This window comes from Zophobas morio, unplaced genomic scaffold, assembly GCF_036711695.1.
Source record: "Zophobas morio isolate AGI-343-1 ecotype UQ-CSIRO unplaced genomic scaffold, CSIRO_AGI_Zmor_V1 ptg000012l, whole genome shotgun sequence".
NCBI lineage: Eukaryota > Metazoa > Arthropoda > Insecta > Coleoptera > Tenebrionidae > Zophobas > Zophobas morio.
Window position 1 is genome coordinate 14,541,436 of NW_026972117.1, and position 22,810 is coordinate 14,564,245.

A 22,810-nucleotide genomic window follows, 5' to 3' on the forward strand; every position below is an offset into this window, starting at 1 on the left:
AATATTTTGAAATTTTTAAAAATTGCCATATTTCAATGCCCTGAATTAATTAACTAATTCTGGAAAAAATGTTGAAGTTATCGAAGAAATGAGGCCCGAAATCTACAAGAAAAGGTATTTAGGTAGTTAAATTTCGAAAATCGTCGAGAATACATAATGGAAAATTTCATTTTTGAAAAATTCGTCTAAAAATTGTGAAAAAATTCAGGGTATAGATCCCGGCGTGTTGATTCCCAAAAGATAACGTGTTTATGGTCACGGAGTAATATTTTTTTAGAATGTATCTATTATCCATTATTGCTTAAGAATTCTTTAATTTTGTTTAATAAAATTAAGGTTTATTTCTTGAAGTTTGCTTTCAACTGTGTATGAAGTTGTTATTCAATTTCCTCTCAGACTTTTGGGAAAATCGCTGATCCGAACAAATCGTTAATCCGAACAGACCTTTTTCCCAATTAATTCGGATTATCGAGGTTCTACTATACACTATACGTGTAACGAAAACAACCAGATGACAATCAAGTGGTGGGGAATGTAAGTGCACGCACTTTCCTGTGCTCTGTGTCTGACCTCTAATTTGGTGAGTCTGTTCTGATTTTTAATCGGGAAAAATCACTGGTTAGTGATCGGTTTGTGAGAGCATTGGTTGTCCCGGTTTTTACCAGGAATAGTCCGTTGGTTGCTATATTCCTAAGGATTTACGATTTGATTTAGTTGTCACATTCGAGTATTTGCTTATCAGTGCTCTTTTTGTCCATTGGCGATAAAATTTTCTTTCGATAGGCACGAGGCGAGCAACCAAGGCGCTGGCGTGTTGCCGTACCTTGCTACGCCTTGTCCCCCTTTGGGGGGTACACATTATTTAGTTTTAGCCACTGTTCATGATGGCTAATAATTTCCCTACTAAAGAACAAGCGGTAGTTATCACCGCTGTTGATACTTTGAATTTGCAGGATTACATTGTTGCAATAGGTAATGTTGTGACACCTAAAAATATCTTGTTTGCATCTAGAATCTCAAAAAATCGTATTTGTATTTACCTTACTTCGAAGTCTTTGGTTGATGACCTTGTCACGGTGCATCCCTGTATTAAAGTTAAAGACGTTGACGTCGGTATACGTCGTTTATTAAACCCAGCTCGCCGATTAATTTTATCAAACGTCTGCCCATCTATTCCTCATGTTATTTTTGAGAACAGAATTAAATCCCTCGGACTTGTCCCTGTGTCACCTATGTCTTTTATGAGAGCGGGCATTAAAGACGAACAATATGCCCATATACTCAGTTTTCGTAGATACATGTATGTTCAACCTGACGACAGCATTATTCTTCCTGATTCTCTAGTGTTAAAATATGATGATACGAATTACCGGGTTTTTTTGACATATGATGACGTTTGCTACAAATGCAAATCGACTGGCCATTATGCTAACGAATGTCCTAATGTTACTTCATCAAATCAGGACCCTAATCCTACAGTAAGCATTGAAGAGACCCCTAGAAAAAGGCAGATTGACGACGACGTCAGTTCTCCCGAAATTTCACCTCTGGATCTCTCTGGTGATACTTCCAGTAAAATAAATAATACTTTAAAAAAGAAAAAAACGAGTGACTCCTGCGATAGTTTAACTCCGACTCTTGATTTGCTTTTACCTGCCCAAGACTTACTGAACAACACTGAGCAGTATCCACTGAACTTCGATCAAGTGGTCGGGTTCTTGGATAAAGCATCAGGTGTTAATGATATTCTTAGTCTTTTACGTGAATACACAAATGATATTCAAGGAGTTATGAATTTATTGTATGACGTGTACCCGATTGTGAATAACAAAAGTATGAAAAACAGATGTCGAAAAATACTTAGAAAAATTAAGAAAGCTTACAATCCAGATAACCTTAATTTGATTGACTTAACTTCAGTCACTCGTGAGCTCGGCATGGAGGTTGACTTAAGTCATTCCTCCAAGTAAATGTACTGGCTTTCCACTATTGTATACCTAATCTTTTTAATAAAAATGGCGTCTGCTAATGCACACTATTTTACTCATCCTATTATTTACACTAACCTTGCGTCATTACTTGCGAAATATGACGAATTATGCACCCTAGTCAGTGAACTGAAACCATCATTTGTACTAATTTCAGAAACCTGGTTAACCCCTTTAGTGACTGACCCGCCGATTTCCTTAGATGGATACGCAGTTTTTAGAAAAGATCGTCACAACAACAAAGGTGGAGGTGTTTGTGTTTATATCTCTGATCACATCTGCGCGAACTTTGCAGTTATTCCCATTACAGTCGACACGGGTAACATTGACTCCATATTTCTGAAGATAACAAATACGAGGTTGACGTTTCTATTAGGTTGCATTTACCGGCCACCTACGTCCATCATCGAAGATGACCACTCCCTTTTTCAGTGCATCTCAGAGATGACTGACGTTTATCAACATCTTTTTATTTTTGGTGATTTCAATATGCCTGATATAAAGTGGCCCTTAAACGCCTCTCAGTCTTGTGCTTCATCTTCTCAATTATTAGTCGACCTGTTATTGAATAGTCACTTAAGTCAGTTGGTAACGCAACCCACCCGGTACAGGATAAATCAAAACCCTTCGACATTGGACTTAATTATCACTAGTGACGACAACTCTCTGGCCCATTTGGAATACCTTGATCCTGTCGGAAAATCAGATCACTCCACCCTCAAGGCTAATTTCCAGATTTGCACGCTTTCGAAGGAAAGAACAGTCACATACACCAGAGCTGTTATTGACTACAGATCTGTAAATAAAGCCTTAACCGATGTTCACTGGCCGTCGTTGTTCGTTACCTCCTCGGTCGCAGATAACTGGGAATTATTTAAGACCACAGTGCTCGACCTCGTGTGTAAACACTCCGCTAGTATTAGCATCAAAAGATCCTCAACTAAACCATGGATTGGTAAAAAAATTCTAAAAATGGTAAGAACTAAAAGAGCTCTATGGCGAGCATTTAAGAGATCAGGAAATCAAAACGACTACAAAGCACATCGTAATTTTTCCAATAATCTTTCAGTCATAATTAGAGAAGCTCGTATCGCATACGAAAAGCAACTTGCCGACTCAACAGACACTAAGCGTTTTTACAGACATATTCGTAACAAACTTTCTGGGCCCGTGTCGACTCTTCAATTAAGAGACGACGACGACAAAATCACCGATGACTGTGCTACTGTTGCAAATATTTTCGCAGACACATTTTCTAAAACTTTCACTCTTGAAACTGACAGTACATTACCAAGTGCAATAATACCCAAACCGAATGTCTCCCTCGATAGTATTGAGTTCCCTGAAGATGTAATTTGTAGTAAGTTGAAGAAACTAAAACTTTCTAAATCCCCTGGGCCGGACGCAATTACTGCTTCCGTTTTGGCCCACTGTGCCGAATGTCTTTCTCTGCCTCTGAGTCTCTTAATGAAACAATCATTTACTTCAGGCATCTTACCTTTTGATTGGAAGACAGCAATCGTGAGACCTATCTTTAAGAAGGGAGATAAGTTCAATCCCTGTAATTATCGGCCCATTAGTCTGACCTCCCTCGTTGTTAAAACCATGGAGTCTATAATCTACGAAACTCTCATTAAGTTCCTATTGGATCAACATCTTATTCCGGAAGAACAGCACGGTTTTCTTCCCGGCAAGTCCACAATTTCGAATCTCCTTTGCTGTCTCTCAAACTGGACCCGGCATTATGATTCTGGAGTTCCAGTTGATGTTGTTTATTTGGATTATTCCAAAGCTTTCGATAGGGTTCCCAAACGCCGGCTTTTAGCCAAGCTTGAAAATCTTGGAATAGCAGGGAATCTACTTCATTGGATTGGCGCCTTTTTGTCTGATCGTACGTTTAGAGTGAGGGTTGGTGACGGCCTAAGTGAGCATAGACCGGTCCTGAGTGGTGTACCTCAAGGATCGATTTTAGGTCCACTATTATTCACAGCATACACTGCTGATTTAAAAGTTATCATTCAATCACCTTTCGCCATGTATGCTGATGATATAAAGATATACAACACCAGCAACAATCAGTCTATCTTGAAAAGCGACTTGTCAGCTATCGGCGAATGGTGCTCTGTCTGGTTATTACCTCTAAACGTATGTAAATGTTCGGTTCTATATATTGGTAAAAATAACCCGCAACATACGTATACCATTGATAATTCCAAGTTAACAAAATCGGAATCACTATCGGATTTAGGGGTGTTCTTGACTTCTTGCCTATCTTGGTCTGAGCATGTTCAGCGTGTTGTAAAAAAGGCAAATTCACTGGTGTTTCTTCTTAGTAAAGTATTTGCAAAAAGTCACTTTAGCGTCGTCAGTAAATTTTATAGGACCTATATTAGACCCATCCTCGAGTTTGCTAATAGTGTCTGGGCTCCTATATTCCAAAAGGATGTGCTGCTGCTCGAGTCAGTGCAAAGAAAAGCATCAAGAATCCCGTTTGGACGTACTCGTCCAAAATACAAGGACAGATTATCAATGATGCAGCTTCCAACGCTCTCTGATCGTCGTAAGAGAGGAGATCTAATTGTTACGTTTCAAGCCTTAAAAGCTCCTCAGTCTCCTATTAAACACCTGTTTCCATTAGCACATAACAGTAGAACTAGAGGACACTGCCTAAAACTGTCCAAAGATAAATTTCAGACCACCGTTAGACAACATTTTATCGTAAACAGAATTTTCGATTCATGGAATTCTCTACCCTCCGACATTGTAATGTGTGATTCAATTTCCAGTTTCAAACGCAAATATGACGCCTACAATGTTTAAGAAATTCCTTCTCTTCCAGATTTTATCATTCTAGCCACCAATCACTTGATTAGCGCGGGCATAACAGGCAGTGCCTCTGCCCGATCGCACCAAAATAATAATAATAATAATAATAATAATAAATGTCACCCATGTTATGTGAAAAAGAGTACACTAGTTAAAATTTTATGTTTAGAACGAATTTCTGGGAGATAGGTAAAATCTCACAAAAATTGCCCCCCCCCCCCCCCCCCCCCCCCCCCAACGAAATCCTGTATCCGCGCCTGACTACAACTGCTTAAAAGTAAATCAAATTCTTGAAAATCGTAAAGGAAAAAGTTGTAAAGAATTTAGGCTTCCAAAACTACGATGGCGGGAAATTTTTACGATAAATTTAAACCACCTTTCGGTTTTCCATCTAGAAAAACAGATTCATACTGTTACGAAATAAACCCATACGCCGCCCCGGTACGACGCCTATGGGTTTATCGAGGGTTTTCTAGTACGTGCGGCATTCGCATAAAGACAAGCCTGGAGCGGGTTACTGGAAGTCTCGATTCCGGGGTCCAAAAAAACCTGGAAGCGGCGATCGAGTACCATCCAGAGGAATGACGGGTTTAAATAGAAGCCACCGTCGGGAACGGTTATTATTCAGTCAATGAGTCGCGTCCAGTAAATGTTGAGAGAATCCAGTCAAGTTGCACCGGAATTATTTTGTTGTATAATTAGTCGTGTAAATTTCAGTTACTAAGAAATAAATTGTTGAATTTTACACACGCCGATTTTACATTACCGATCACCGTAGCAAAAACTTAATGACAATTCGACCACAAATTGAAGATGGGACTCTTTTTGTGGAATTCATCATACAACTGTATTTTGAACAAAAAAAAAAAAAAAAGATAAACATGAGGAAATATTTGATGAGGGTAAATAAAAGAACATGGATTTTGTGAAATCATAATGGAGTGTGCAAATAATGACAGAAATTTTATTCTTGGTACTTTATTTACAAACGAATGTTAATTTTTTTAAGTGGTGAAGAAAACTGACAAATTGTCGGTTTTATAGTACCGAAAATCAACATTTGGTTTTAAAGAACGTACCCATCAACCTATGAGCCGGCATATTAGGTCACTGGATTATTGGATCATGTACCATGGTAAAAATAAAATTCGTAAATTATTGTATACGTCGTAATGATTGACCTGCAAGGTCGCCAGATTTGACTCCAAATGAGAGCATCTAGAATTTCTTGTCCAGAGCCAGGCGTCCCACAAGGCACCTTTCACAGTCCAGTTTTTCTCCCACAACGGATCTTATTTGATTATTTAATTACAAGTGTTCGATACGTCACTGAGAATAGAATTCCATATATTTTTCACAATTGCCCTTTACCTTTTACATCTACAGACGTTTTCTTCGTTAAATAAGTAAAAGAGCACAACCTTTCATTAAATTCCACTATAGAAGTTAAAGTTCACTTCCGACTTTGATAAAGTGAACTTGAATGTAAGTTTATTACCCTGACACTGTTCTCCAAATTGGTTTACCTCATAAAGAGCGTAAAAATTTTAATTATTTAATAACAATGTGTTCCCATTCCTGGCGACATCGACATAGTAAAACGTTTATCGAATTGCTCAAGTTTGTAGACTGGAATTTAGAAGATTTCATTGCTAAGCTTGAAGTAGGTTGACGTATTGCAGAAGAAAAACGCATTAGTAGAAGGTAACGTAATAATGGTGATTCAGTTTTACATCAAAGACTTTGAAACTTAATTTATTCTCGCGTCCTGGGACAACTTAAAGGAGTGCGGTTTTATTATAATGGGGAAGATATATTTGGTTTGGAAAATTGCTTTCAGAAGTTTTGTGAGGGTTCCATAAGGTTTGATTTATGTTATGTCCTAATCCAAAATCTAGAAAAAGTAGACTTGAACCCAAAGACTTTGATAATGATACACAGTTTTTTTTATCTTGTAGACGCACAATATTTCACATACAGGGTGTTTCTACAGCATGTAAAAAAAGAAATAGAAGCATTAATATTCTCTCACTTTGTAATTTATTTTAATTATTTAGTATTTAAAAGTGTTAATGTTGTCGTTTATATTTCGCAAGGTGGAAGAACAGTCATGTTTATGCTCCTGCAGATGCAACAAACTTGTTAAGTTAGTTAAGTGTCAGGACATTATGTTCGTTTGAAATGTTATTTACGTTTCGAAAGATGGAATTATATTTATGTCTTAATGAAGTTTTTCTTTTATTTTGCAAATCCTCTCGGAAATGTTTAGTTAACACATTATGTAATCTACAGTTTTAGTTGCATCGTTAGCTGTAACTTGTCGGTACCGAGGTACCATCGACCCATGCGGTCCGCGCCGCGAGAATCTGGAGCAGTCCGCCGTGCCCAAGGTCCCCAAAGTGTGAAAGACCTATTGCAACAAACAATTCGGAGCAGAGTTCCGTTCCCTTGTGGGCGTCCCTGTTGGGAAATCGGCCCCGTTGCGGCCAACGTTTCGGCCGTCTTCCCACGGTGCGCACTTTTCCGCACTCGTTTTCCGCACTTTTTCGTCGCCGAGTAAAAGGTGCTCGCGGACAAGATGCAAAGCGCAAATGAAACGGACCCACGTTCGCCCCTCGGCTAAACAAATAATCGCGTTCCCGCGATTTTTGCCAGCTTTATAACCGAACGCCCATATTTGGTAATACACGCGCTTTTATGGAAGATTACATATTTGTACCCCGTCTTTTGCGATAGTAAATAATAGGAAAAGAGGCAGAATCTGCGCGATAGCGGGATCGACGCGGAAACGGTGCCGTTCGTCTCGTTTTAATGCGATTTATTGCACGATGGCGGCTTTAATTTCACTAATAACGAACTTTCATGCAGGTACCGTACGTGCATTATTCGCGTTTCTTTGGAAATCCGCGCCATTCGGTTGGGCCGCGATGACGGATGAGAAGAACGGGCTAAGGACGGTTCCGCGATGGTACCGCTGTAATTGAAAGTTAAATTATAGTTATCGTGACGAGGTGCTCCGTACTTGCAGCGGAAGACGATTATGAGCTGTTATCGAATTATAAGGATCTGCTCTTCCGATCGTTGTTGTTGGGGTTCGTTGTTTAGTTTAGTGCTGATTCTCCTCGCGGTCGATCACGTGACGATGAAGTCTTCGACGAAGGTTTTCTAAAATTGGAACTTTGTCGGAACCATGAATTATTTAACTTGTGTCAAGTCGTCGACTGGTGATGGATGATGCCTTCATCTTCTTTATTTAGCTGTTTTGCTGCTTTATTTTGTTGTGGCGTCTAAGTCGAAGCGGATGCTTTTAATACGCGAGGTGTCAACTTTGGGGAACGTCGCAATTAACCACATCCAGATATTTTCATTTTTCATGATAAACGTAGCAAAAAAGTGTCGGTCTCATTTTCACCAAAAAAAGTCGCAAATAGAAACAATTTCTATGGGTTTTGCGAATTTATCAAAAATGAAGATTAAGTAGGTACTTAAATTGATAAAAATTTAACTTTATTTTTTAAGATGTCAAAATAATTCTCTAGAAATTTGTTTTCTTTTCCATAACGTTGGAAACACCCTAATTCAACTGTTCAAGATTGTTTAACACTAATAAATAGGTATATCACAGCTCCGCCACTAAATTATTATCGATCGATACTCGATCCGTTAATTTTGAAAGACCCATTAAAGAAAGATAGTTTAACATCGTCAAGACGCTTAAATTTTCCATTTTAATTCCATTGGGGGGACAGAACGTCAAAACAGTTTAAGTTCCGTTGGAACTACTCGATTCCTTGAAGTTTTATAACCCTACCAGCTAATTTTCAGGCCGGATACTCGTTCCATTTAGTATCAAAGGTCGGATATATGGGACGGTATCATTTTCGGAAAAAAAAGGCCACTCAAAAATTGAGACAAAATTCAAACGGCTACGGAGGCATTGTCCAGGCAATTTTCAAAAAGATGAAGACCCAATAAAGAAAGATATTTTAACATCGTCAAGATATTTAAATTTTCCATATTCATTCCATTGACAGGACATAACGTTAACATGATTCTAGAATCGACCCTGCCGTTCACACTACTCGATTTCTTGAAGTTTTATAATCCCACTGGTTAGTTTTCAGGCGGCATACTCGTTCTACAAGGTTTCACTCTGAAGCCACTTGGACGCGACTATAGTGTCTAGTTTTCAAATTAAATTTAGTTCCAGAAAATAAAACACAAAAACACCTTTAGAATAAAGATTAAATCCTTTCAGTAATGTACAATTGGCTCCAGAGAAAACGGGAACTGTCAAAGTTAATATGACAGATTACCGTGGCAACTAAACTGAAACTCCTAGAGAATCCGACAGAATCCAAAAAAATCCGAGAGAATCTGAATGAATACAGAAGAATACTGGAAAATACGAAAAAATCCAAGAGAATCTGAGATAATTCGAGAGAATCCGACAGAATCCAGAGGAATCCGAAAAAAACCGAGATATCCCTAGAGAATTCGATAACATCCAAAAAATTCAAAAGACGCAATAATCCGAGAGTTTGAAAGAATCCGAGTGAATCTGAAAAAAAAAATGAGAGAATACGAAGAAATTAAAGAAAATCGGAGAGAATTATGGAAAATCCGAGGAAATACTTAAACATAAAAACGAGACAACAAAGAAAAAAACGAGAAAATTAGAAAAGTCCAAGAGAATCAGAAAGAATTCGAAACAATCAGGACGAATTTCAAAGGAATCCGAGAGCCTCCGATTTTTTGCGAAAAAAAAGGGAGGATACGAACAAATTCAAACGAATCGGAGGGAATTTGGGAAAATCGGAGAGAATGCGGAAGAATACAAAATAATACGAAAACATTCAAGCGAATTCGAGCGATTCCAACAGAATCCCCAAACGAAAACGCAAAAATACGAGAATAAACGAAGAAGTCTAAGAAAATCGGAGATATTTGTGAGGATTCGAGCGAACTTCAAAAATTCGAAAGAATATGAGAGAATACGGATGATTAGGTAAAAGGGAATACGAAAAATCCAAGACAATTGGAGAAAACCCGAAAGAATCCGTGTTTTGCCCATTTGCGTATTTTTGATTATGAGTGCCTTTTTTGCATTTTTTCGACCTAAATATTTTACTTTTTTTCTGTCTATTTTGTTCTAAAATCTGAATTTTTTATATTCCTAAGCACATGTCACTTTAATATTTCCGGTACTATAAAGTACTTGCTAAGATAAGACCGACGTAGGCAAATGACATAGCTTATAAGAAAATAAAGGGCGGGTGGGCGGGGCTAGTATTTGCTAAGAGAAGACCGAACAATATCAAGAGTGGTCACTAGAATGAAGAAGAGGTGGGTGAGCAGGGCTACTGTTTGCTTATAAGACTCTGTAGAAAAAACTAACCCCCCCCCCATCTCCTTTCTCCATTTCACTGACTTATTTTATTTCCTGTAAAATAGAAATTGAATTCTGTTTTGAAAAACGGTACAACCTGAGATTTATACCAAAGTCAGAAACGGCCCCACCCACCCACCCCTATTCCGTTTCGATTACTGATGTTATCGGCTCTGAGATGGCAGTTGTAAAGCTATTGCTCGCTTATAATAGACCTTGTAGAAATTGATAAATTGATGTTAATACACCCCGCAGTATTCCACTCCAACTGAAGAATCAAGGTAACAGTTGAGTTTGGGTAAATGGGTTGCTCTCCTACAACTTTCCCCGCCCACCCACCCTCTATTTTCTTAAAGGGTATATCATTTGCCATAATCAATCTCATCTTTACAAGTACCAGCTCCACCCACCCGCCTTTTACTTTCTTACAGGGTATGTTATTTGCCAAAATCAGTCTTATTTTCGCAGCTACTAGCAAAATCCATATTTCCTTGCAAAAATTTACCATTTTAAACATGTTCTAAGTTTCTTGTTCTGAAAAAACGACTACGTATATTAAGTAAAAATGCAAAATATAATTCTAATGATTTTTTTTATCCGACAGAATCCAAAACAATCCGAGAGAATCTGAATGAATACAGAAGAATACGGGAAAATACGAAAAAATCCAAGAGAATCTGAGATAATTCGAGAGAATCCGACAGACTCCAGAAGAATCCGAAAAAATCCTAGATATTCCAGGAGAATCCGATAACATCCGAAAAAATTCGAAAGAAGACGCAATAATACGAAGAAATCAAAGAGAATTCTGGAAAATCCGACAGAATCCAGGAGAATCCGTGGAAATACTTAACAATAAAAACGAGAAAACGGAGAAAAAAATGAGAGAATTAGAATAGTCCGAGAGAACTGCAGGGAATCCGAAAGAATTCGGAAGAATACTAGAATATGAAGAAATCCAAGAGAATCAGAAAGAATTCGAAAGAATCAGGACGAATTCAAAGGAATCCGAGAGACTCCAAAAGAATGCGAAAAAATACGCGAGAATACGAAGGGAATTTGGGAAAATCGGAGAGAATGCGGAAGAATACAAAATAATACGAAAAAATCCACGAGAATTCGAGAGAATCCAACAGAATCCCCAAACGAAAACGTAAAAATCTGAGAGGATCCGAAAGAATCCGAGAATAAACGAAGAAATCTAAGAAAATCGGAGAGAATTTGGGAAGATTCGAGCGGACCTGGAAAAATTCGAGAGAATATGAGAGAATACGGATGAACAGGTACAAGGGAATACGAAAAATCCAAGAAAATCGGAGAAAATTCGAGAGAATATGCAAGAATCCGAAAAATTTCTACAGAATACGAAAAAATCGAGAGAATCGAAAAGAATTCTAGAACAAATACAGAAGAAAACCATAGAAAACAAAAAATCCAAGACAATTCGGAGCAAATCCGAAAAAAAATCCGTGTTTTGCCCATTTGCGTATTTTTGATTATGAATGCCTTTTTTGCATTTTTTTTTCGACTTAAATATTTTACTTTTTTCTGTCTTTTTTGTTCAAAAATCTGAATTTTTTATACTCCTAAGCACATGTTTCTTCCGGAGGTCACTTTTATATTTCCGGTACTATAAAGTGCATACTTGCTAAGATAAGACTGACTTTGGCAAATGACATACCCTATAAGAAAATAAAGGGCGGGTGGGCGGGGCTAGTATTTTTCCTAAAATAGACTGATTTTGGCAATTAATATACCCTTAAAAAAAATAGAGGGTGGGCGGGCGGGGCCAGTACTTGCTAAGAAAAAACTGACTTTGGCCAATGATATACCCTCTATGAAAATGGAGGAGGGGTGGGCGGGGCTAGTATTTGCTAAGAGAAGACCGAACAATTTCACTGACTTATTTTATTTTCTGTAAAATAGGAATTGAATTCTGTTTTGAAAAACGGTACAACCTAAGATTTAAATGAGTCCATTTAGTATCTAAGGTCGGATATATGGGACGGTGTCATTTTCAAACGCGACTACTCAAAAATTAAGAAAAAATTAAGAAGCCTATGGAAACAGTTTTCGATTGGGGACTTTTATTAAGGATGTTTGAATTAGTGAGGAGATCAATTTTGAGAAAGATCAAAGCCCATGAAAGGACCATAGTTTTCATGCAATTAACGGGACATAATTCCAAGCTGATTTTAAAGTTCCTTCTGGGATTTACACTGGTCGATTCCTTGAAGGTTTCTAGTGATACTGGTTAGTTTTCAGACTGGATACTCGATCCGTTTAGTACTGAAAGACGAATATATGCGATAGTCTAATTTTCCCAAAGATTCGATAACTCAAAAAATTTTAAAAATTCAGACGCCTGCATAAACATTTTACAAACTCGGAACTTCATTAAAAACCTTCTATTTAACAAGGAAATCAATTGTCTGAAAGATAAGGACCCATTAAAGCAAAATATTTTAACATGGTCGTAATTTTTTCATTTCCGTTCAATTATAATGGAACATAATTCTAAAATCATTTTAGAGTTCCTCATGGGGTGTGGATAGTTGATTGCTTGAGGCTTTTTGACTATATGAATCTGTTAATCTTCAGGTCGGATACTCGATCCGTTTATAGCATCGAAAAATGGATATATGGGACCTTGTTAGTTTTCGAAAAAGAAAACTACTCGAAAGTTAAGAAAAAAAGAATCAGGTGTCTACGGATACGTTGTCCGAACCCGGATTCTTATTACGGGGATTCAAATTAGTGAAGAAACCAATTTTTAAAAAGATGAGAGACCATTACGGAAAGATAGTTTGGCGTGATCCATTAACGGGACATAATGCCAAAACGGTGTTAGCGCCCGCCTTGTGGTTTATACTACTCGATTTATTGACTCTTTCTAAGTCTACCTGTTAATCTTCAGGTCAAATACTCGATCCGTTGAGTACCGAAAGACGAATATATGGGACGTTGTCATTTTTCCAAAAAGGAAACCACTCAAAAATTAAGAAAAAATTCAAGTGACTACGGAAACATTGGTCGAGCCCGAATTCTTATTATGGAGGCTCGAATTAGTGTAGACACCAATTTTGAGAGAGAGGAACGTCCATGAAAGGACTATAGTTTAATAATCTCAAAATGCTTAAATTTTCCATTTTCATGCAATTAATGGGGCATAATTCCAAAACGATTTTAAAGTTCCTCCTGGGGTTTACACTGGTGGATTCCTTGAAGGCTTCAAATCATATTGGTTAGTTTTCAGGCTGAATACTCGATCCGTTTAGTACTGAAAGACGAATATACGCGATGGTATCATTTTCCGAAAGATTCGATAACTCAAAATTTTTTTAAAACCTGAGCTTGAGGCTTTTTTTTTTGTCATTCTGTTAATCTTCAGGTCGGATACTCGATCCGTTTATTATCGAAAGACGGAAATATGCCACGTTGTTATTTTTCGAAAAAGAAGATCATTCAAAAGTTAAAAAAAAATCAGGTGACTACGGAGACATTGCCCGAGCCCGGATTCTTATTATGGAGATTTGAATTAGTAAAGAGACCAACTTTCAGAAAGATGATGGTCCATTAAAGGAAGATAGTCGAAATGCTCGTTTTTTGACATCAGTCGATTACCTTGAAGGTTTTTAACCCTACCAGTTAATCGGTAGACCGGTGTATCCTTAAAAATTTTAGGCAGAAGAAGAAGTCTTTTAAAACAATTTTGAAAACCAACAGAACAGCACAAAAATTAACGAACTGAGACTGCCAATATGTTCTCACAATCGCTCAGCAACCAACACCCAGAAAACAAAATGTGTTGGAGCTTTGAGAGTCTTCGCGGTCTGACGAAATCACCCAAAAAGCATGAACAGTTAGACACCCTGACCAAGCGAAAAAATCTGGGTCGCCGGCATGTCGTACCCATAAATAACGATCGTTGTCGCTACCTTGTCTACTCACCACTGGGATCAACAACACAACGTTACATAATTTCAATTCATGCCACATTAATTAAAATGAATTTCCATTTAGATGATTTCCTCCAGAATCTGCTCACTTTGACTACCAAATGAAGCCATCTAGGTCAGCATAAGTCACACCCAGTCTCCTCCACGTCCACAAAAACTGAGACATCTCCACCGCGTCGAGTGTTTGCGTTTCCTAATCATACAACTCCTGTTACAACCTGTTGGTATCTCGCCTCGCCAGCAAGTACCAGCGTTGGTCGCTGACACATTTTTCATTCATAACATCGACCGCAGTAGCGAAAGTAATTCATACAAGAGCCCACTCGTCGTGCTGCATTGTATCTGTAATAAACAGTTAGACGGGTGGGCAGGCAGCGTGCATGCATATGCATACGTTACTACATGGTATTCTGGGCCCATGCGTTGGCGTCTTCTTCGCGTTGCATATTCATTACCATTATACAATTTGTCCATTTTTATCGGTCTGCCATGTATTTGGAACACGCATTCTCCTGACGCGCGGCCAATAAATCGCAATTAGGCGAGTTCGGGTCGTGCTTTCGGACGCAAATTGCCTCATATTGACATGAGCGATTATTTATCGACAGAAAATGCTGATTTAGTGGAGAGTCGGGGCGCGGAGGCGGCGCACTCGTGCCGGAACCGGGGAGCCCGCAGGTGCCTTGCGGGCCGCCCGGCCAAAAGGACATCTGAACTGTAGAACTTCAGTCTAGAACTGACTGCTGGCCTATCGAAACATCAGGAACCTTGTCACGTGTTCGAAGGCACGTGACGCTTACATCCTCTTAATATGGCAGGATAATAAACACTATATACCCTTTTTGCCAATGATGTTATAATTACCGCACTAAAGTAGTAGCATCGTTTTCAAATGTCTGCAGGAGTAAAACAGGGCCGTGAAAAGTACCTTGCGGGACGCCTGATACATTTGACCGCGTGTTAGTTTATGAATTCCACAAAATTATCAAGGTGTCTACATGATTGGCTAAATAAACCTTCAAAGTACTTTCACGATGTACCAGCAATAATAAATAATTATGTATTGTAATATGTCCATGTGACGAATGGTTAATTTCATGTTTTCTCCCAACAGTACGAAAAATTACGTCTCTCTCAGAATTTGTTTGATCATCTCCACAAACATCTTTACTTTAGAAGTTCATACTTTTGGAAAACAAAATAAAATTATAACACAAAATTTCGTATTTTAATTTAAAAATTATAAAACGAACTGTCCGAAATCTTGTAAATGGTTTAAGGTTATTGTAAACGTGGTGAATCACTAATCGAGTATTTCTTTGTTTATACTATCTAAAATCTGCACAATATTATGGTTCTACATTTGCGGCTTGTCAATGCATAATATCTTTCGAGAAATCGAAATGTTTAAAATTAAACAAATACAAATCGAAAAATCATTAAAATGTTGAAAAATTTTAAAAATCGAAAACCGAGATGTCAAGAAATCGAATAAAAAACTCGTGAAGTCAAAAAATTGATATATCAAAAGTTAAAAAATTAACAAAATTAAAAAAAAGAAATACTGAAAATTCGAAAAATCGGGAAATCGAAAAATCTAAAATTTAAAAAATTGAAAAATGAAAGTATCGAAAAAATTGAAGAATCGAAAAATCGAGAAAACGGAGCATCAAAAAAATGAAAAATTGAAAAATATAGAATTTAAAAATCGACAGTCCAGAGTCGAAAAATCGAAAAACCGAACAATCGAGGATTTTAAAAAATCGAAAAATTAAAGAATCGAGAAAAATCCAAAGACTGAAAATTCCAAACGAAAAATTGGGCGTTCGAAAAGTTGAAAAACGGAAACATCAAAAAATTGGAAAACTGAAAAATCGGAAAATCGAAACATCGAAGGACCAAAGAGTCAAAAAATCGGAAAATCGAGAAATCGAAAAATCGAAACAAGGAAAAATTGAAAGACTCAGACATCTAGAAATGGAAACATCAAGAGATCGTGAAATCGCAGAGGTAAAACTGAAAAATCGAAATATTTAAAATTAAACAAATATAAATCGAAAAATCGAAAAATTCCCAAAATTAAAATGTTGAAAAATTAAGAAATCGAAAACTTGAAAAATCGAGAAAACAAAATCGAAAAGTTTGAAAACATTTTTAAATCGAAAAACTGAGATGTCAAGAAATCGAATCAAAAAATCATAAAGTCGAAAAATTGAAAAATAAAAAAAATTGAAAATATCAAAAATTTAACAATTCGAAAAATTAAAAAAAAAGAAACATCGAAGAACTGAAAAATTTAAACATCAAAAAATCGAAAAATTGAAAAATTTAAAATTCAAAAATCGAAAGTCAAGAGTCGAAAAATCTAAAAACCAAGAAATCGAACAATCGAGGATTTGAAAAATCGAAAATTTATAAAATCAAAAAATTGAAGAATCGAAAAACTGAAAAATCGAGAGTTCGAAAATTCCAAAACGAAAAATTGGGCGTTCGAAAAATTGAAAAACGGAAATATGGAAAAATTGAAAAATTAAAAAATCGAAATATCGAAAAATTGAAAAACTCAAACATCGAGAGATCGAAACATCAAAAGATCCAGAAATCGAAGAGTTAAGGACCATGTGATGTTTTGTTTTTGAAAAAAATTTGAAAGAAATTTAGGGGTTCCCCGTGTCTTTTTTTTTTTTAATTGGAAAGAATGTTCGAGGTCCTTTGTGTTTTACGCTGCAAACGAAGAAATGAAACTCTCAGGCATCCCTCGCATTTTGCTTTTAAAAGAAGCTGAAAATATCTAGGAAACTCTTGGTGTTTTGTGAATGAAAAAATCTGAAAAAATCTCGAGAATCTCGGGTGTTTCGTTTTTGAAAGTTTGAAAGAATCTTAGGATTCTTAGTATCTATCTTTTCAAGAATATAGAAGAATCTTCGAGGTCCCTTGTGTTTTATTTATTTAAGAGTTTGAAAGAATCTTTGGAAAGAAATTGAACAGAATCTTGGGCACGCCTGCTATTTTGTTTTTGAAAGAATCTGAAGAAATCTCGAGGACACCTGAAGTTTTCTTTTTTGAAAAATTTAGGAATCGACAGTCTCTATCTTTAAAAGAATAAAAAGAATCTTAGAGATCCCTTCTGTTTTATGGTTGAAAGGATTTTATAGAATTTTTGGGATTCTTGGTGTCTTTTTTTAAATACCAAAGAATGCCCCTTGTATTTTATTCTGAAAACAGAAAAATTAGAAAATCTTGGGCACACCTTGTATTTTGAATAAAAAAAAAAAATGAGAAAATCTCCGACACCCTGGGGTTTTGTTTTTGAAGAAGTTATCTTTGGGGTTCCTTGTATTTTTTTTTAAGAATATGAGAAAACATTGAGGGCTCTTACGTTTAATTTTTGAAGTAAGAAGAGTACTTCTGGTGTTTTTTTTTTTTTTTGAAAGGTTTTGAGAATCTTCTTGGTTCCTAGTACATTTTTTAAACATATGAAAGAATCTTGTGTTCATTTTGAAAAAAGAAGAAAAAAACCTTGAGCACACTTCGTATTCTTTTAAAGGATCTGAAAAAATCTCGAAGACCACTTGGTGGTTTGTTTCCGAAAACGCTTAAAAGTGTCTTTCTTTTAAACAGTAATATAAGAGAATCTTCGAAACCCTTCGTGTTCCACATATTAAAAAAAAAAAAATTAAAGATATCTTAGGCACCCTTCGTATTTTGTTTTTGAATCTGAAAAACTCTCGAGGAGTCGTGGAGCTTTGCTTTTGAAAAAATTTGAAGAAATCTTGAGGACCGCTGGTATTTTGTTTTTGAAAAAGTTTGAAAGAATATAATACTGCTTTATTTTGTAAAAAAAAATGCCGGACACGCCGTTTAATTTATTTTTGAAAGAATCCCAAAAATCTGGGAGACTACAGGGTATTTCGTTTTTGAAAAAGTTTGATAGAATTTTAGGGGTTCTTGGTCTCTATCTTTTAACGAATATAGAAGAATGTTTTAAAGGCCCCTTGTGTTTTATGCTGAAAACAAAAAAAATAAATAAATAAATTAAAAAAAAAACTTGATCATCCCTCTATTTTGTTTTTGAAGGAATCTGAAAATATCTCATGGATAGTTGGTGTTCTGTTTTTGATAAAGTTTGAAAGAATCTTAGGGAGCTGTAGTCTGTACATCTTTTAAAAAATATAGAAGGATCTTAGAGGCCTCTTGTGCATTATTTTTGAAAAATCTGATTTTTGAGGTTACTTGAGTTTTTTTTTTTAATATAAAAGAATTTTTGAGGTATCTTATGTTTTTTATTCCTGAAAAAAAAAATTGGAAAAAATTTCCGAAACACTCGAGGTTTGTTTTTAAAAAAGTTTGAAGGAGTCTTAGGTGTTTTTTGTATTTTGTTTTAAGAACATGGGAAAATTTTCACGGCTCTTGGTTTTTATTTTTGAAGAAAGTTGAAAAAATCATGGGGACTTCTGGTGATTTGTTTTTAAGAGTATGTGAAATGTCCTCTGGGTTCCTAATGTACGTTTTAAAAATAAGAAAGAATCTTAGAAAACCCTGTCTGTCTATTTGGTAAAAAAAGAAAATTCTCGGGCAGACCTAGTAATTTGTTTTTTAAAGAACCTGAAAATATCTTGGAAGTTCCTAGGTGTTCCTTTTAAAGAATATAAAAGAATGTTCGAGGTCTCTTGTGTTTGTTTTATTTTGAAAAAAAAAAAAAATGAAAAAAAAACCTGGCAGCCCTCGTATTTTGTTTTTGAACGAATCTGAAAAAATCTCGGGAACCCCTTGTGTTTTATTTTTGAAAAAGTTTGAAAGTATCTTGGGGGTTCCTAGCGTCTTTTTTAAAGAATATGTTAGAATCTTCAAGGCCCTTGTCTTTTTCTTTTAAAAAGTGAAAGAATCATCTGTGTCCATTGGTATTCGGTTTATGGAAGAATCTTCAAGTATATTATATTGGAGGAATTTGAAAAACTTTCGAGGACACTAATTGTTTTTGAAAAAATTTGAAGAATCTTCTGAGTTTCCGCAAGGCTGAAAAAAGTTCTGACATAACCAACAAAACGCGAAACACAAGTTTCAATATAGTGTGGATAAAAATGGGGTTGCGAAAGCTCCCTTGCGGCACACTGCCTTTAACTACAAATATGAAAAAGAAATTCACCACGAAATCAAGTAGTGTTTTGAACTTAAATCTAAACCAAAAACCAGGAAATTATTTCCTCTCGGTGGAATAATACAGGCTGCCACGTTTCTCGCCAATATCATCACTTCATATCATTAGTGATGGTTAACAAAGCGGCAAAAAACCGCCTCTTCGCCATTCCACCTTTGCTAAAACCCACAATTAACTCAATTATCACATCCCCGGCGGGCATTGGCGAAATTCCTCCATATTTTTCGTCCGGATTTCAACAAGGTGACGATAGCGGCGACCCAGAACGCCGAGAGCCCGCAAAAACTCACTTTCGTGTAAGTGGGACAAAAGCTCGGTAAGCCACCGGACTTTCATTAGCCGGCGAAGAGCGTCTAGTAATTAACAGATCGACAAATAGGTGTCACTCGGCTATAACGAGTGTTCACGGCGACGTTTCGGCGTGGGCGGCTGCTATCTCCTCAGGGTAGCATTAATCATCGTTCGCATACCATCCTCACGGCTTCCTGTGTGATTATTCATAATGAATACATGCATGATGCATCGGCGACCTAAATAATCTCGATTTTGACAGGTATGAGATTCTGGTTTTAATATGGGATTAAATGGGATGTACTTGAATGCTGATGAACTCACGACCACACGTGTTGTGTGGGGTTACTGAGGGGCACGTTTTGGCGATTGCATAAGAAGGGGCGTTGAAGTATTCAGGTCCGTTGAATAGATGTTTTTCCGAGCGGGCAAGCGCGGAATGCTTTGTAGCTATATTTCAATTCTGAGTTATTCGTGCTCACAGTTTTACAGATGGATTAACCGGTTCGAATGCCTTTTTACAAGAATAAATTGCATTTTACACCGACTTTGTCTTCCCATTATAATTAGATGTCAATTAGAGCTAGATGCATATTTATGACGTTATCCGTTGTGGCTGTGGGGTGTTTGCTTCCACTGAGAAACATTTGCATGTCTTTATACGGAACGATTTCCATTTATTCATGATTAATATATGTATAGTTAAATAATCGTTATGGTTGATTATTAAATAATTAGGGCCCGCGTTAACATCACTGAGGAGTAATTAAAATAATTAATTGGCAGATGATGATAGCTCCGGGTGATAAAGATGATAATTGCCAATACTGAAACGAATACAACTGAAGACAGGAAGAAATTAGATGCAAAATAGCTACTGACATATGTAAATGGGTGAAGACGAAGCTTCAGACAAGGTTTTTGTCTAATTATCGCTCAGCAAGAAAGTTTTTTTACGTCGAAACTAGTTCGATAATGGTTTCTAACATCCAGTGTGTAAAACGAGGACTTACCGCTTCTGATGGAGTCCCGATCGTCTTCCTCATCACTATCTATGTGCGGTATCGACCCGGCAAACTCGAACATCGGACTAGTCTGCATGGAGGAGTCCCTCTTGAGCACCGGGCTCTCGGGCAACCTACACGAACACTGACAGGCACAAGACATCACATCGTCTTCCCGCCTATCCAAAGGCAAATACTGAAGACACTGAGGACACGGAAACGTCAGGTCGTCGAGAGGCACCCTCTCGATGGCGTGCTCCACCGAGACCAGCAGGTTCTGGAGGAGTTCGGGCAGCTCGGCGCCGTCGTAGTCGTCGTAAGAGGTGAGTTCCAGGTCGGCTGCCGAACGCAGGTTTGAACACATTATGTCGTCCAGGCTTTCGAGGGGATTCTTGAATTCGGCTATGGTGTGGCAGTGGATTCGGGAGTGCTGGCGCCAGATCAGGGCCAGCTCGAGGCCTGGGGCGCTGCGGCTTCTAATGCACAGGTAGCAGTCGCTGTTTCGCACCACGGAAGGGTCGAGAGGGCCCAGGTGGATCACTACACCGGAGGGACCGAGGCACAGGGGCCATCCTAGGGGGGCGGAACCGTCCAAGGGGGTCTTGCACTGCAAATAACAAAAATAATTAAAATAAATTCAAGTTTTGGCGATGGATTTAGTTATTTAGTTGCGAATTTGAAAAATGCATGAAAAAGGATCCAACAAAAATGTTAATAAGTTCGGATTCCTTGTGATAAAAAGATGAGAACATCTACATTTTAATGGAAAGTTGTAGATAACCAGTTATAATTATTGTGTTTATAACCATGGAAAAAAGTAATTCTGCCTGAAGCGTGAGAATTACTCACCGAAAAGATTAAGAGGTGGAGACCGCGCCAGGTTTTTTGTGTTGCAAAATTTTAGCAAAAAAATTATCATATTTGGATCTGTTGTGTTCGACCCAGTTGTTAGTACAATATATAATATCCTGTTGTTATGAAACAAAACAAAATTTGACGTGTTGTGGTTGGGGTTTAGGAGAAGCGCTATAGAGATATCAATTTCATTTTAGTTTAATAAATGATTTATGGAAGTACATCCATTTTCAAAAAACGGTATTTCAGTTTTTTCAAACAGAACACAGTTTATTACTATATCTTACTTCAAATTTGTTTCTCTTTTCTCTTAAAGAAGAAGTCCAAATATTAAATTTCAAGCTTTTAGCTAGAAAATGTAAGATGGAATGAACATTAAGATTTCATCCCCTATGTTACACCCTTAGGAGAAGAATTTCAAAAAATCCGTCTTTATAAACTTGCTGTTGACGTTGAAGTTCTCGTTGCAGTTGCTATTTAAAGGGGTTGTAGAAGAAAACTGGAGAATTTAAGTTGATTACTACGAAAATTTGCTATTTTAGACATGTTTTAATTTTCTTGTTGTCGAAATAAGTCTACACATATTAAGAAAAACAAAGCAAAATGGAGCCCCGCCCACCCACCCTATCTCAATTGTGATGATTTTTTTTATTCGTCGGGAGCCAAGAAGGCGGAGCTTAACTGCAAAATCCTTATTTCTCTACGAGAAATTAAAAACATGTTTTTGAGTATCGTGTTGTTCAAAGAATACTACGTATACTAAATTAAAGCCAAAGATATTTACCCTGATCGAAATAGTAATGAAGTTTTCATTCGTTGGCAGACTTAGGGGCGGAGCCTAATTGCAAAATCCACATTTCGTTACAAAAATTTACCATTTTAAACGTCTTTTAAGTGTCTAAGAATAAAAAAAAATCACAATCGAGATGGGGTGGGTGGGCGGGGTTTATATTTTGCCTTTTTTCTTAATACAATAGTATTAACAAACACGATACTCAAAAACATCTTCTTAATTTCTGATATAGAAATACGTATTTTGCAGTTAAGCTCCGCCCCCTTGATACACGGCGAATAAAAAGAAATCATTACATTTGAGATAGGGCGGGTGGGCGGGCTTAGATTTTGCCTTTGTAGTGTATTGAGTCAAATAATTATACCTTAATTTGAAAAGAAGGACAATGTTTCAAGTTTTTTGCCAAAATTGACAAGATCTATGAAGCTGGGTGTAAAAATGGACGTTATTGGAAAAATTTCTGTCAAGTAGGTAATGTAAGAACATTCATACATTTTGAAAAGCAAAAACGAGAAAAAAGGTGATCAGAACAAATTCCAAGCTTCAT

The 22,810-nt window shown here is 37.0% G+C and overlaps 1 protein-coding gene across 5 annotated transcripts in view; it reads right to left on the reverse strand.

The window, feature by feature from the left end:
* Window positions 1–22,810, reverse strand: part of LOC135127835 (puratrophin-1-like) — a 529,067-nt gene that overhangs the window by 90,559 nt on the left and 415,698 nt on the right. For all 5 annotated transcript variants that reach the window (XM_064054474.1, XM_064054478.1, XM_064054476.1 and 2 more), the window contains exon 4: window positions 20,625–21,222. In XM_064054474.1, coding sequence (XP_063910544.1) covers window positions 20,625–21,222 — 598 coding nt within the window. The remainder of the gene's footprint in view (window positions 1–20,624; window positions 21,223–22,810) is intronic.